The 16,061-nt window shown below is 42.2% G+C and overlaps 1 protein-coding gene across 1 annotated transcript in view; it reads right to left on the bottom strand.

Annotated features, from left to right (window-relative positions):
* Nucleotides 1-16,061, bottom strand: part of LOC127600362 (myelin basic protein-like) — a 40,538-nt gene that overhangs the window by 7,898 nt on the left and 16,579 nt on the right. The window contains exon 3 of the mRNA XM_052064881.1: nt 12,409-12,496. Coding sequence (XP_051920841.1) covers nt 12,409-12,496 — 88 coding nt within the window. The remainder of the gene's footprint in view (nt 1-12,408; nt 12,497-16,061) is intronic.

Raw genomic sequence — 16,061 nt, 5'->3', positions numbered from 1 at the left:
TCAGCGAAGAATTCCCTGAGCAGACGATGTCGGTGGCATGAAGAAGCCCTGAGAAAGTTGACTAGTTTAGCAATGCTGTTCATAGCTTCTCCGTAGGGCTCTGAAAGTGTGGGGCAGAGAACAGATGTGGATAATGCAGGGAGATGACAGGCCCTCTCAGTCTTGTAACTACACCTTTTTCTCTTCCCATCATGCAAGGGGCCACATTAGGAGTTATGGAAACAACATTTTTCAAATTAATTCCCCCTCTCTTTCAGCATTTCATTTATGGCTAAGTATATGTCCTCTAGTCTGGTATTTGTGTTTTCTAGGCCGTGATGCCCCAAATGGCCTCTATATATGTTTTAGTCTTCTCGTGATAGTATTGGACGTACACCATAAGATGTGCACTGTCACTTCAGTCAGTTGATACATCCTATTTCAAAATCGGCTATCGGCAAAAACAAAATACAGTATATGTTTATTCTGTATGTTTTAAGCAATATTCTTCTTCTAGGTCCAGATGAAAGAGTCTTGGGGGGACGGTGCTGGACCGCAGTCCGTCAGTTTGGGACCACTGCTTCATATCATATGAGAGAAGAGTCCTGTTTGCAGGTGCTGCTGTTTCAGTTATCAATGCAGTTTTGATCAGAGTTCAACTGGAATTAGTAGGTGATGGCGTACCAAACTATTAATTGAGAAATGGCCTCACTTACTGAGGAGCCCACTATCTGAGGAACATTTTTACGAATTAACGAATTATCCAGTGATAGTGGGAACCAGGACTAATTTGCAGTATTACAAACTGCACTTACAAACCCATTTCCAATGAAGTTGGGATGTCGTGTTAAATATGAATAAAAACTGAGTACAATGATTTGCAAATCATATTCAATCTATATTAATATGAAATATTAATATTAATGTTTCCCCGGGCCTGTGTGGGTTTTCTGCAGGCACTCCGGTTTCCTCCCACATTCCAAAAACATGCATGGCAGGCTGATTGAACACACGAGATCAGTGGTTCTTAACCTGGGTTCGATCAAATCCCAGGGGTTCGTCAGGTGTTCTACGGAGCCTCTGCCAAGCAGGTTAAGATACACCCGACTCAACATGTCAATTAGTTATGACATGCCCATTTGGCCATCACTGCCTGGTTAATTTTGTGCACAATTAAAAAACTTAGACTTTATACTAATACTAAGTGTGTTGACTTTTTTTCCAGTTTTTCATAATTTTTTTTTTAATATCTTGAATTTGTAAAAAAACTAAAATAAAATTCCACTAATGATGGGTTCGGTGAATGTGCGTATGAACTGGTTGGGTTCGGTACCTCGAACAAGGTTAAGAACCACTGCTCTAGATTGTCCCCCGGTGCAAGCGTGGATTGTTGTTCGTCTCTGTGTGCTCTGCAATTGGCTGCCAACTGGTTCAGAGTGTCCCCCGCCTACTGCCCGAAGACAGCTGGGATAGGTTCTTGCACCCCCCCCCTGCGATCCATTGGAAAATGGATGGATGTATATTAATATTACTTTAAATACACTAAAAAGACAAGCTATATATTTTTATTATTATGATTATGATTATTTACCACTAGGCCGCCCCACCAAAATAATGTTCAGTTATTATTGTAAAGTAATATTATTGTCTAATTTGTAAAATTGTAAAAATTGTTACAGATTTGCTTTACTGTTTTTTTTCTCTGATCAGTTCAGTTGTGAAATTTAGTGAACAAAAGGAGGAAGATCAACATCATGATGGTTTTAGGTATGCAGAGTGTGGGCCCTAAATCTCATCAGTTTTCCGCCTCTTCCAATGGCGTGAAGAGGATCTGAAGCCCAGCATTGTGGGACTGTGAAAAGGAAAACATTCCTTTGAACAAACACGAGGAATTGCAGTATGTGGCTTTCGACCAAAACTCCTACCCAGCGGTGAAAGGCCTTCTGCTGTTACATTCATGCTGGATGTGAAGCACCCACAATGCAAGAAAAGACACTTCAGTGTCTCTAAAAATCCACGCAGCATTCAGGACTTCAGACGTTCAGCGATAAGACGAACAAGGGGATCAACAAGATGATTGTATTTTCCCGGCAGGCTTCTTTAAAGATCCTGACCTCCCATTTGAAAAATGACTTCAAATGATACATGTGGCTGCCATGCTAAAAATGCATTTGCTATTTATACAGCCGACACAATGAGATCACATTAAGGGTGCACTCACACCAGGCAATTTACACTAGGATTGCACCTACTTAAAACCTTAAAGCGTCTTTTTTTAACTTCAGTGTTATGATCTGATCCGGGCTCAAGTACCCTCTACGCTGCCGCATGGATGAGAGGTGCGCTTGGACTTTATACAGGACAAGCATTATAATTCATGTGACCATTTCTCCAGACAGTTGTGAAAGGTAACTGCCATCCTTGCATTATACGAATTAAAAGAACAACTTGGGGGAGGGTGCAGGGGGTGGGGGTTGCGGGGGCATCAAGAATTCAGTCAGGCAGTCTTCATGAACTCATGAGTTTCATGAAGAGATGTCACACTCCACGGGCACATGGAGTAGTCCAACTCGGAAATGAACATTTATTAATTGCATTGCATATTACGAGCTGCATTATTGAGGCTATAAAATTCTTTACACTTCAATTGTCCAGATTGTTCAGGGGTACCATCTTGTTCCGGAAGCAACCAAAAGATTCAGAGCTGTGTAGGAATGCAGGTCGATTTGCTCTTCCTCTTTGATGTATCTATCGGGAACTCTGTTCTTCATGTTATTCAAACATCAGGGGCAGAGATGTTCATTTCCTGTACTCATTTAAAGCCTCCAAAGTGCCAAATCTGCGTCTATCTGTTACTGTGAGAGTCAGCTCATTAAGTTGATGAGGTTACGCCATAGCACATCCCTTGACGAAATATGGCATGGCAACTATGTATTTATTTATTTATGATGATTCTGTCAAGTGTGTGTTGAATCAGTGCAATGGAGCTGCAAGGGCCGGCTTGAGTACCTACCCATCATCCCATCATCTTGGATTCTTAATGTCACGCACGCGCGCACGCGCACGCGCACGCACACGCACACGCACACACCACACACACACACACACACACACACACGTCCTGCCAGTGACGAGTTCAAGAGCCCACAAGGACACAGAACGTCCTCAGTCTCACAACATGGTGGAAAAAATACAGAGCGCATAGAAACACTGGGTGTTGCCGCATGACATCCGGAAAGAGGAAAATGAATGTGTCTGCATCATCTAAGACACATCTGGGACAAAATACTAGTAAAAAAAAACAAACATTTTATATATGCAGCCAATTTCCATCAACAAAATCTCATCCCTTTTGTGAGTGAAAGCAAAATATCTGACATAGAAGGAAAGAGATTAGAGGCTAGAGAGAGCGCTGAGAGGAAAGAGTGAATCTGAACAATGGTGTCAGAGCAAAGGACACTGTTTCAGTGATGGATGTTTCCCTTTCACAATCAGAGCCTTTGAGAGGGAAGGAGGGGCTTTATGATGGCAGTGATAGGGCTTGTGTCACCCTGTGTCTGACACTGCCATGGAGACAAATTACTGAACCAAAATACAAGCACAGCAGGGCTTCAACACACTTCCTTACCTATACAAACACACATTTCTGATGCGATCATTTCTCACATTTATTGCTCAGCACTTGGCCACATACTACACATAGCGGATTGGAAACTTCCAAATTCAAATTCAGTGGTACCTCTACGAAATTAGTTGGTCTTTCTGGAAGAAATGTATTAACTAGAAAATCTTGTAAGTAGAGACGCGTTTTCCACGTAAATGCTCTCATCCGTTCCAAGCCCCGCCAATATTCAGACATAAATGTTTTCTCAAGCATAAATATGCATCAAAATATGTAATACGTGTTACAATTAGATAATTGCACAATAAATGAGAGTTGTGCATAATGTAAAAAAAACAAAAAATAGAGTATAGAAAAAAAATGATGGTCATATAACTTTTCACTGCGTCCTCATTGTTTTTTTTGCCCTCTTTAGTTCATGTTCTATGTCAGATGTGGTGTTTTGTAAAAAAATGATCCAAGGATGTTTGCTTTTGTCGGCTTTTAACAATCCTTCGAAAATGTCCAAGGCAAACTTCAGCATAGTGGTGCCCCACTGGTGAACAATTTTTCTGGGTGATTATCACTTATGTAAAACTATCAGAACGCCTCATGGCCCGAGGGGGCGAATGATGAGAACCCTGCATAGACACTTACGGTAGAGGTCCCTCTGAGCCAATGGGATGCTCAGTAATAGCTAATGGCAGCGCAGCTATAAAGTATGTTGCGTTCAGGAAACTCTGAGCTGTGAGTAGCAGGCCATACCGTATTTTTACCTTTCGTATCTTGAAATTTCTTTCGGAATAAGAGGCAATCTTTTCCTGCTGAGACGTTTTGTAACTTAACAATTTTATATGAAGAGACATTCATAAGTAGAGGTACTACTCTAAAACCACATTCTACATACTGAGTTAGAATCATAACTATTAACTGGTTTGCACTGTTTGTTCGCTGCTACTTAAAACTGTCCGAGGCAATTTGGCAGCCTGAGTAAATCTGGTACCGGTACTTTCACCGGCGGTCCCAAAGTAGTCACAGTTGGTAAAGTAATTGCTTGGATTGGATGAAGGAGCCAGGACGAGTAGTGAGCTATCAATAAACTCGATATCAAAGCAAATGATTAGTCGTTTTTAAGTAAAAACAAGATTCAACTGGAACTGTACTGCAACAGACAGCCAACAGTATGTGTCTAAATAAAAAATGCATTTTTCCAGGGCCCCACTCTCATCCCTTCACTCCGCCGAGCCAATCACAAAAGCCTGGTTTGTTTGTTACCTTTAGTGCCCTCCCACCCCCATAAAATCTGAAATTACAGAATTTATGAACAACACTACTGCAGTGTTACGAGTGTGACAATACTCAGTAATAACTTTCGGTACCACCAGAGGAAAATTCGCATACCACTAGTGGTTCTACAATTTCAGAATCATTGTATCAGACAGAAGGCTGATGTTACATCGGGAAGCATTTACCGCCCATGCTAGCGTCGCCATGGGATTTTTGCAAACAACTTAATGATTGGTCACGCAACACAAAATTCAATTAACTCTGGGCCACAAGGTCACAACCTAATCAAAGCTCTTGTGTATGAAGACACTTCCACACAGTGAGTCAAAAAGCCTTGTGGCGACAGGAATTGCCCCACAACTAAGTATCATTTGTATGCATAAACCCACTTGTCTACTGGTATTTATTGAATCAGTTTCATTTCAGACAGGATGAATTAACTCGACAACGTGATGCATGAGTTTTCATCGCACCTGGTGGATGGAATCTGACTTGGAGTTCCATGAACCATCCAATTGTCATAACTTTACTTCAGATTAATACAAAACCCAATTCTAATGAAATTGGGATGTTGTTTAAGATGTGAATAAAAAAACAGAACACAATGATTTGCAAAACCTTTACAGCCTATTTAGCCAACATGTTCTCCCTGTGCCTGCGTGGGTATTCTCCGCGAACTCCAGTTTCCTCCCACATTCCAAAAGCATATATGGCAGGTTGATGGAACAATCTACATTGTCCCTAGGCGTGACTGTGCGTGTGAATCGTTGTGTGTCTAAATGTGCACTACGATTGGCTAGCAACTGGTTCGGGGTGCACCTCGCCTATTGCCCAAAGACGGCTGGGATAGGCTGCAGCACACCCGTGACCCTCGTGAGGACAAACGAGTCGAGTAATGGATGGATGGTCATGGATAATCAGTTTAACTTTGTTTGAACTGATTATTAATCTTTACATTCAAATTGTTGGCGACATGTTAAATGAGTCATCACTATAAGCTAAAATGCTGCCTGGAGTCAAAAAAGTGTACTTTGAGGAAAAAGAAAAAGTGAGACTTAAAGGAAATAGTGCACCATTTGAGACATATGCACGCACAATGCTCTGCGCGTGTATAATGGGTCTACATTAGAGTTTATCACTATGGGTCAGACTCTGCATTGCCTGATCAAAAGACTGTTCACGAAAGATCACTGTACTTTTGCCCTCAACCCTGATATATATATTCCAATGCATCTACCACAATTCAGTCCCGCCCCAGCTCTCCATGCCATATTGGAGAAATGGTAACATAGCATGTGTCAGCAATAGCAATGTGTCAGCATGTGCTGAGTGGGTGTCTGCTTTAGGCTGGTCCAAGTAATGTAGCCATTATCAGCTTTTAACAGCCACCCAGCTGATGGAGGTGTTTGCCTTTCAGTGGTAAAGCAGCACAAACAGGAAGTACAGCAAGGAGGTACTCCTTGACACTAAACAGCATGGGCTGAGTCACACAGCCTGGCCTTTTTATTTTTTGCACAAAAAAAAGAGAACCAATAACCTTGAACAAGTAAACAATCGTAGAATTGCTAATTTGCATTAAATTATATGAGATTTGTTTCTAAATCCAATATACATCATTGGAGATAATTGCTGAAAACATTTACAAAGACTGCAAACTATGTAAAACTGATAGCACCTTGTGTTTGAATCCAACCCAAAAGTATGATGATAAGTGACTGACAGGTGGTTCTTTGGCTAGGTGTGACCTATTATATCAATCAAAACCATTGACCGAAACCATTGCAACCATTTCGAAACAAACAAACAAACAAACAAACACTAGTGTACTTTGTAACATACGTGGAACAGGTAGAGCACAGAAAACAGCAGCAGCTGATGATGAAACATGGTGAGAATGATAAAGGAGTGTGTGTGTGTGTGCGTGTGTGTGTGTGTGTGTATGTTTAAATGTTTCTCGCTCATCTCTTTTGTTTTGAATATATCATAGACACAGCATCTGGTCCAAGTTACAGGCTGAAAACAGTCCACGAATAATAATGCAAGAAAAGGCTGGTGATACTCTGTATATTTGTTAACTCCGTTTCTTTCAGTACAGTTGATGGGAGCCAGCGGGGATGCAAGATTTACTTTGAACTTTAATCAGTTGTATGTACCATATTTTCCACATTATAAGAGGCACCTAAAAACATTCAATTTTCTCATAAGCTGATGCACCTTATGGATCAATATTCAGATTTCTTGGACGTAGTATTCTAAATGTTCTGTAAAGCATTTTGTTCGAGCTGCAATGGTTGTGAAAGCTCTACATAAATAAAGCTGTATTGTATTACATTTCCTTTATAATAGCTCCATCTAGTGGACCCATAATGCAACCTCAGGCACTATTCTCACTTCTATTCTTTCTATGCGCCTTATAATGCGGTGTGCTCTTTATATGAAAACAAGTTTTAAAATAGGCCATTCATCGAAGGTGCGCCTGATACTCCGAAGCGCCTGATAGTACAGAAAATATGGTACTTGTTTAACTTTGAATGCAGCGTGCTCAAAACATTATCCCCCTCCCCAATACACACACACACAAACACACACATACAACACTATCTGGTGATGAGGTCTTAAGAATGAAATTGATTTGCACTGACAACTGCAACTTATTTATGTTATAAAATACTCTTCAATGAAATATACACTCCGCCAGCCACGCAGAAACAACGGCCAAACCGCGGACCACAGCGTATGGTCGGCTAATTCTCCTCGCAACAGCGATATTGCCGGCGTCAACTTCGGACTGCTCAATATCCGTTCGCTGACTGGGAAGGGATATCCTGGATAAGACAATCCAGGATATCCTCAGAGACCGTTAGCTTGACTTTTTTTGTCTGAATGAGACCTGGCAAACACTTGGTGACTTTTCTCAACTTAACGATTCCACTCCCCCGGGTTTTGTGAAGTGGAAAGTGGAAAGAAGTCGAAGGTTCTTCCTATCTCTCTCCCTCCTCTCTCCTCATTTGAATGCCTCACCAGTCAAATTACCGGACTCACTCCAACGATCATTGCCACAGTATGCCGTGCCCCCAAACCTCATTGTGACTTTTTAAATGAATTCTCTGCTGTCCTCACCCATCTCTCCTCTCTATCTCCAAATGTAATTATTCTGGGGGATTTCAATATACACATGGACAATACCGCCCTTCCGCTCACCATGAACTTCGCCTCTTCACTTGACAGCTTTGGCTTCCATCAGTTTGCAGACTTCCCCCACACACACTAAAGGACATACCCTGGGTCTGATTTGCTGCTCTGGCCTCACCCCCTCCAACTGTACTGCTGATGAATTCCCTATAATGGACCGCTTCCTCATTTCATTTAATGTCACCCTCTGGCTCTCCACCTCCAAATCACCACGCATCATCTCTTACCGTAATATCAAAGACATCAACATTGACTCTCTCGCTGCAAGGATCCCCACCCTGACTCCGGACACTGACTCCTCTCCTGATGTTTTGCTTTCCCAATACAACACAGTCCTCACCAACATTCTCAATACGCTCGCTCCTGTCAAATCCCGCTGTCTTTTTCACTCTGTCTGCCACTCTGTTTCCACTCGGTTCACCCCTCATCTCCGTTCCATTAAATCCAAAACCCGGCAACTTAAAAGACTCTACCGAAAAATTGGTCTCAACTTTCCCATTAAAAGGACTCAATTTCTCTCAAGCCAAATCACAATACTACTTTGGACTCATCTGCTCGATTACTGGAAATACTAGGACTCTCTTTTCTCTCCTGAACAAAATCACTCAACCCCCTGTCCCCCCCACCCCCCACAACTTTTATTCTCCTGCAACTCTGCTCCTATTTTTTTATTGAAAAAGTAAATAAAATCCACCAGCACCTGGGCTCCTCTGTGCCTCTCCCCTCCCCTGACATCTCCACCTCCTGTCAACTGCTTTCCTCTTCTGAACTCCCCCATCCTTCAATAATCTCAGATGTCAGTACTAAATCCCAAACTTCCTCCTGCCTACTAGATCCCCTCCCCACAGTCCTGGTCAAATCCTGCTTACCCACTCTGCTTCTTTTCATTTCAGCCATCATCCATTCCTCACTGTCCACTGGAATTGTATTTGTCCCCTTCAAAACTGCAGCTGTCACTCCTATCTTGAAAAAACTGGTTCAGATCCCAATGATTTCAATAACCTACATCCAATTTCTCACCTTCCTTTCATCTCAAAACTTCTTGAAAAAAATGTTGCCTCTCAACTTCACTCCCACTTCACCCATAACATTCTCTATGAACAATATGAACAATTCCAGTCTGGTTTCGGTCCCCGTCACAGCACAGAATCAGCCCTCTTAAAAATCACCAACAACCTTCTTATGGCAGCGGTCGCCGGTCTAATCTCCATTCTCATCCTCCTCGACCTGAGTGCAGCCTTTGACACAATTTCCCACCCCATCCTCCTTAATAGAATTTCCACTTTCGGCATCACTCACACCCCCTTAACACTGGTTTCACTCCTATCTCTCTGGGTGTTCTCAGTTCATCCAACTCAATTCCTCTACTTCACAGTCCCTCCCCGTCTCTTCCGGTGTGCCCCAGGGCTCGGTCCTGGGACCCCTCCTCTTCATTATCTACCGTCTACCCCTTGGCAATAATTTCCGTAAATTTCGGGATACACTTTCACTGCTTCGCGGATGACACCCAGCTCTACCTCTCCAGCAAACTCAACGCCTCCCTCCCACCCTCCTCCCTCTCACACGGCCTTTCAGAAATTAAATCTTGGTTCACACATAACTTCCTCAAACTTAACAGTGACAAAACAGAACTCCTCCTTGTCTATCAAATCCACCCTGCACAAAACCAACAGTTTCTCTCTGACCATTGATAACTCCACTGTGTCCCCCTCCCTTCAGGTCAAGAGCCTGGGTGTCATCCTCGATACCTCACTATCGTTCCACTCTCATATTAATAACATTACCCGGTCCGCAAATTTCCACCTACGCAATATCAACCGTCTCCGTCCCTCTCTCACCGCTCACTCCACTGCTATCCTTGTCCACAGTCTCGTCACCTCCCGTATTGACTATTTCAATTAATCATCAATACGGGATTCAAACTAATTCACTTCTCTTCGGTGTCCACAACAAATTCCACCATAAACTTCAACTGGTCCAGAATTCTTCAGCCCGTATCATTACTAGAACCCCCTCCTTCCATCACATCACCCCCATCCTCCAACAGGTCCACTGGCTCCCTGTCAAACTGAGGATCAACATCAAAATACTCTTCACATTCAAAGCCATCCATTACCTTGCCCCCCCCCCCCCATCTGTCGGACCTTCTTCAAATTTCCGCTCCCTCTCGTTCCCTCAGGTCCTCAGCCTCCCTCTACCTCTGTGTACCCTCTGCCCGTCTCAGCACGATGGGGTGCAGAGTTTTCCGCTGCTCTGCCTCCAAACACTGGAACTCACTCCAACCCGACATCCGTAATATTGACTCTCTTCCCACATTCAATGCATCTCAAAACCTACTATTCAGAATTGCATATTCAGTTTAAACTCATCACTTTTTTTCATTCATTCATTCATCTTCCGAGCCGCTTGATCCTCACTAGGGTCGCGGGGGGTGCTGGAGCCTATCCCAGCTGTCTTCGGGCAGTAGGCGGGGGACACCCCAAATCGGTTGCCAGCCAATTGCAGGGCACACAGAAACGAACAACCATTCGCACTCACACTCACACCTAGGGGCAATTTAGAGTGTCCAATCAGCCTGCCACGCATGTCTTTGGAATGTGGGAGGAAACCGGAGCACCCGGAGAAAACCCACGCAGGCCCGGGGAGAACATGCAAACTCCACACAGGGAGGCCGGAGCTGGAATTGAACCCGGTACCTCTGCACTGTGAAGCCGACGTGCTAACCACTGGTCTACCGGGCCGCCCTCATCACTTTTTTATTATTTATAATTTTATCTTTGGTTTTATTGCTCTTGTTTGATTGTAAGGTGTCCTTCAGTGTTTTGAAAGGCACTTATAAATAAAATGTATTATTATTACTAGCTAGCATCCTCCTGTTGCCCACCTACATACTGTATATATAATAAAATTAAACAGGGTTTTGAAGACTTTTTCTCCACTGCAGAGGCTAAATAATAAATGAAATGTATTATTACTCGGGTGGCCCGGTAGTCCAGTGGTTAGCACGTCGACTTCACAGTGTGCAGAGGTACCGGTTTCCTCCCACGTTCCAAAAACATGCATGGCAGGCTGATTGAACGCACTAAATTGTCCCTAAGTGTGAGTGTGAGCGTGCATGGTTGTTCGTCTCCGTGTGCCCTACGATTGTCTGGCAACCGGTTCAGGGTGTCCCCCGCGTACTGCCCGAAGACGGCTGGGATAGGCTCCAGCACCCCCCGCAACCCTAGTGAGGATTAAGCGGTTCGGGAAATGGATGAATTATTCCTCTACAATCAAATTTGCTAAAATTTGTGTTGAACACATGTAACTAACGCTGCCCTAATCAGCTGAGTTGCAGCATCACAAAAGCACTTCTTTCTCTTTTGTATGACGCATGCCCTTGTTAGGGTTGGGAGTGAGCTGCAGTCTATCGTTGTTGACGTTAGTTAAAGCATGGTATATCTGGACTGGTTGCCAGCCTATCGCAAGGCACAAGCAAACATTCACACTCACATTCATCCCAAAAGACAATCTAGAGCAGTGGTTCTTAACCTGGGTTCGATCGAACGCGAGGCGTTCGGTGAATCGGTTTGACGGAGCCTCTGCCATGGAGCTTAAGACACACCCGACTCAACATGACGATTAGTTGTGACAGGCTTGCTTGGCCATCACTGGCTGCAGATGATCACATGACATTGCTTGTCCAATCAGTGCTGCGGGAAATTTAGTTCACTCAGTAGTCAACGTTTGACTGTCGTGATACTATGTCAAACAATTAAAACAAAAAAAAGTATGCTTATGTCTTGATATTTTACTTAGTTTTTTCTCTTTTTAATAAATGCAGGGTTTTTTTATACATCTAGAATTTGTATAAAATATATATATTTATTTTTCACTAATGAAGGGTTCAGTGAATGTGCATATTAACTGGTTGGGTTTGGTACTTCTAAGAAGGTTAGGAACCACTGATAGAGAGCCTTCAATGTACCTAACATGCATCATTTTGGAGTAAGGAAGAAGGCTGGATACCGAAAACGCATCCAAGCAGGGGGAGAAAAAGCAATTCTACAAAGGAAGCTCAACCCTAGTGCGGTGAACACTTGCCCACGCTGCGCTTCATTTTTTTTAATCAATCCATCCTTTATGTCACACATATTAAGAACATTTTGGGAATCACTAGAAATTTCACCAACAAGTAAAGAAACACTTAAGATGTGAACGCTGAGAGGTGTCATTTCTTTTCTTTTTTTTTTACTTCTAACGTGATTGTGCTTCACGTAACAATTTTGGAGCAGTTTTACTACAAGTGTGAACAGTACAACTTGCACCTGTACATATCCGAATGCACACTATAAGGTTGATTAACTTACCGAAGACTTCATCTTGTGTTTCAGGCTCTTCTGCTGATGTGGTTGGTGCTGATGGTTCTTCCTCATCTTTGGTCTCAGGTGAAGAGGCCTTTGGGATACAAAAACAGGTTTAGAAGCTGAGTTACCATGGAAACAGCAGAGCAGGATCACTGGTGAGAAACAAAGTCACACCCACTTAATTGATTGGCCTTTTCAATAGCCAAGCTTTGTGTTGTTGTCTTCTCAAGGTCAATGTACTGTGATGCTACATCTTAACCTTCATACATTCATTGTAGATATAAAGGCTTGACAAGCCGCTTGATTCAGAATCAATCATATATTTATTCATGTTTACACTACACAATTTCTACACTGATCAATCAAGCATTTACATTTTTTTCATATTTAATCAAATGAACATAAACGTGCACATGCAAACACAGAGATATTTTCACTGCAGCTTTAATTGCATTGCCATTTATTAATCAGTATAACCCCCCCCTCCCCCAAACACAAACAAACACTAAGTTTGAAAAGTATCTGCAAAGTTGTGCAAAGCTTTCATTGTTATTAGCTCTTCTTCATCTAATTTAGACATCGCAATCCGGTTCTTGAGAATAACTTACACAGAGTACTCCAGAACTATAAAATGTGGACACCAATTTACCTGTCTTGTGTTGACTTTGAAAGGGTTTTACTTATAAAGGGCATACTGTACCTGGGGTCTACCTGCTATATCGCTTAAAAATGAAATGATGGTCCTAATTACCCTGTACAACACACTGGTTAAGAATGTACTTTATATATTGTAATTTCTGGAATGCAAAGCACATTTGATATTAAAAGCCACAGCAGCAAAATTCTGCCATTCACAAAAAAAGAGTTGCATATGGGCCGATTTGCTTTATTTGTCACGGGATTCCACGTTATAACATTGGAGTTTTGCAAAGAAAGAGGTCACGCAAACATATTTTCAACTTTTAAATGACCTTAAACGGAAAGTCAAATTCTAAAATATTTTTTTCCAATCAGAAGTTTGATGCCCCACTAGTCTAAACACGGTATTCTGATTACTGTATTTTCTATTAGGTGCACCAAAAAGCATTACATTTTCTCAAAAGCCGACAGTGCGCCTCATAATTAGATGTGCCTAATATAAAGAGCCTGTAACGCTCTTTTTTTCCCCCATTCAGTTGTTTTCCTGTTAGTGTGTTCCTATGCCAACTAGTGGTGACTATTAGCAGGAACCAATTGTAACCTAAAAGGGTTCTGCCTGACACTAATTGACGTGTATTAGCCAACACACACGCAACCATATAGACAACTACTTTGTGAGCTCTGCGCAACCATTGTGAAACAAAGATAAAACCGAATGCATAGTTAGCTACTGACTAAACAAAGAAGGAGAGAAGCAAAACTTGCAAGGATATTTAGCCCCTTGTGGACGTGAGCCCACGAAGTTTGGGTGCCTTTTTTTGAATCATTTGTCTTCATAACGTCTGTCTGTCATTTATTGTTTTGTCCATGTTTGTGACCAGTTCTCATTGTTACAGCTGCAGCTGTTGTGAAGGCTCAAAATAAGTAAAGTTGTATTGTATTTCCTTTAGCGTGGCACCATCTAGTGGATGCATAGTGCAACCACAGTCACTATTGTAGTTTCTATGTGCCTTATAATCGTACATATGAAAACAGTTTTAAAAATGGCCATTCGTTGAAGGTGCGCCTCATAATCCAAAGTGCCGTTTTGTGCAGAAAATCCGGTAATGTTGGCTTTGTGCTAGGGCTGGGTGGTATATCTTTGTCGCTTCAAAATCGAGACATCAACATTCAAGATATTGATATAGAAATGAGGACCATATCAGTCATGTGACATTACCACGCCTATGTTGCATGTAAAGCTCAGTTCAACCAACCATAGTCTTCCTTTCGAGTTTGGCGCAGATGGCATTCATTTTGCGAAGGGTGAGAGGGAAGAGGGACATACGCAGTATCAGTCCACACTCTTTACACCCTCTCTGTCTCTCTTGCTGTCGCATGAAATAAACTCGCCGACAAGCTTGTGCAGTCCTCTTCATCACACAGCAGTCCAAGCCCGTCCGTGGATTTAGCACTCCGTCACGCCGTCAGGATGCATTGGCAAACTTTGAAGCATTACAGTGAATGGTCACACAGTGACACCGTGATGGAGTCGCGACAGGGTAACGCGGGAGTTGTGTAGATTTAACAGGGCCAGCAGCTTCTTTTCAGAGGAGTCCAGTTTCCCGAGTATTTTTGTCCAAAGAGGAAATAGTTACAAATGTCCACATGTCGGGTGTTTATAAACACTCTTCAATGAACAAAAACACTCAAGAACAATATTGTGAAACGAACCCGCTCGGCCCATTTATTCAACATAATTCTCAGTGAACCCTCCGTTGTGATCCCCAAGGCATCGTCGTGTGACCATTCACTTAACTCTTGACTCTTTACATGCAGCCTCTTCCGGTAAAAAACCTCACCATCCAAGCCTGCCACTGAATTACACAAGTATGAAGATTCAGTATGAGCTCAGACTCCGACAGTTTCATTTGTCCACTGTGAAATGTTTGGTAATTTCATTGGTCATAAACGTCATTACTTGAGATGTGCACAATATGTCATGTTTTCATTGCATTTTCCTGTCATGGAAAATTTCTTTATTTTTGTTAACATACCGACATCATAAGATAAGATAAGATAAGAAAACCCTTTATTAGTCTCACATTGGAGAAATTCCCAATTCACAGCAGCAAAGCTATGAAAGTAAGAAGTAGAACATTCAAAATATAGGAGCTGCTGGAAAGGCAGCCACTCTCGCGGCGCCATTTTGAAGTCAAAATAACAAAAATAACACAAGACAACACATAGGACACCGACAGTCGTTCAATCTTCACCAATTTTCTGCATACACTTTGTCTGAAGCAGTTCTAGATGAAAGAGGAGAGGATCAAAGTGTCCTTTCTCCAGTGGATCAGAGACGTCATGCTGAAAATGTGCACACGTCTGCTACAAGCTAAGTTTTGAAAGCAAACACAAATCATGTTACTTGTTCCGATCTCACATTTTGAACAGGTATGATACTGGCTTGGCTTCCGCATGCATGTCTGATCTCGCTCACTATGGTGCAAGGAATGCTCATAGAGTTTGTATGAACGCTCAGATGCATGGAAAATGAGAGGTAACGTTGCCGCTACGCCTATTTGTAAGTGTAATTTAACACACAAGACACACATCTAACACAACTGTGGCTTTATTCAACTTTTTTTGAACGAAAAATGTGGAAATGACTATATTGTGCCATCTTAAAATGTTGTAATTAGTTTACAACTACCGTTAAATACAAAAAAGAGAGGAAAAAAATTGCTTAATTGCTCTAGATTAATCACAATGACTATAACCTTGCTTGCACGTTCATCTAAATGAAGTGCCTTGCTACAACAGTGCTGGTAACAACCACAGAAGGCTGACATTTATTTACTTTGGGAAGCACTTGATGCGAATGAGACTTGTGCTGTGTCACGCTTTCCCCTAGTGAGGTCACCTGTGACATTGAACCCTTCTCACAAAAATTGGCAATGACAGCATTATTTACCTTGGAGAACATCTCAGCAAGTAGATTCTTGAGATGTTTCTCAAAATGTGTTGTTGGTCACATG

The sequence above is a fragment of the Hippocampus zosterae genome, chromosome 5, assembly GCF_025434085.1.
Source record: "Hippocampus zosterae strain Florida chromosome 5, ASM2543408v3, whole genome shotgun sequence".
NCBI lineage: Eukaryota > Metazoa > Chordata > Actinopteri > Syngnathiformes > Syngnathidae > Hippocampus > Hippocampus zosterae.
Note: the sequence above shows the minus strand (reverse complement) of the source record. Positions and strands in the feature narration are given on the sequence as shown.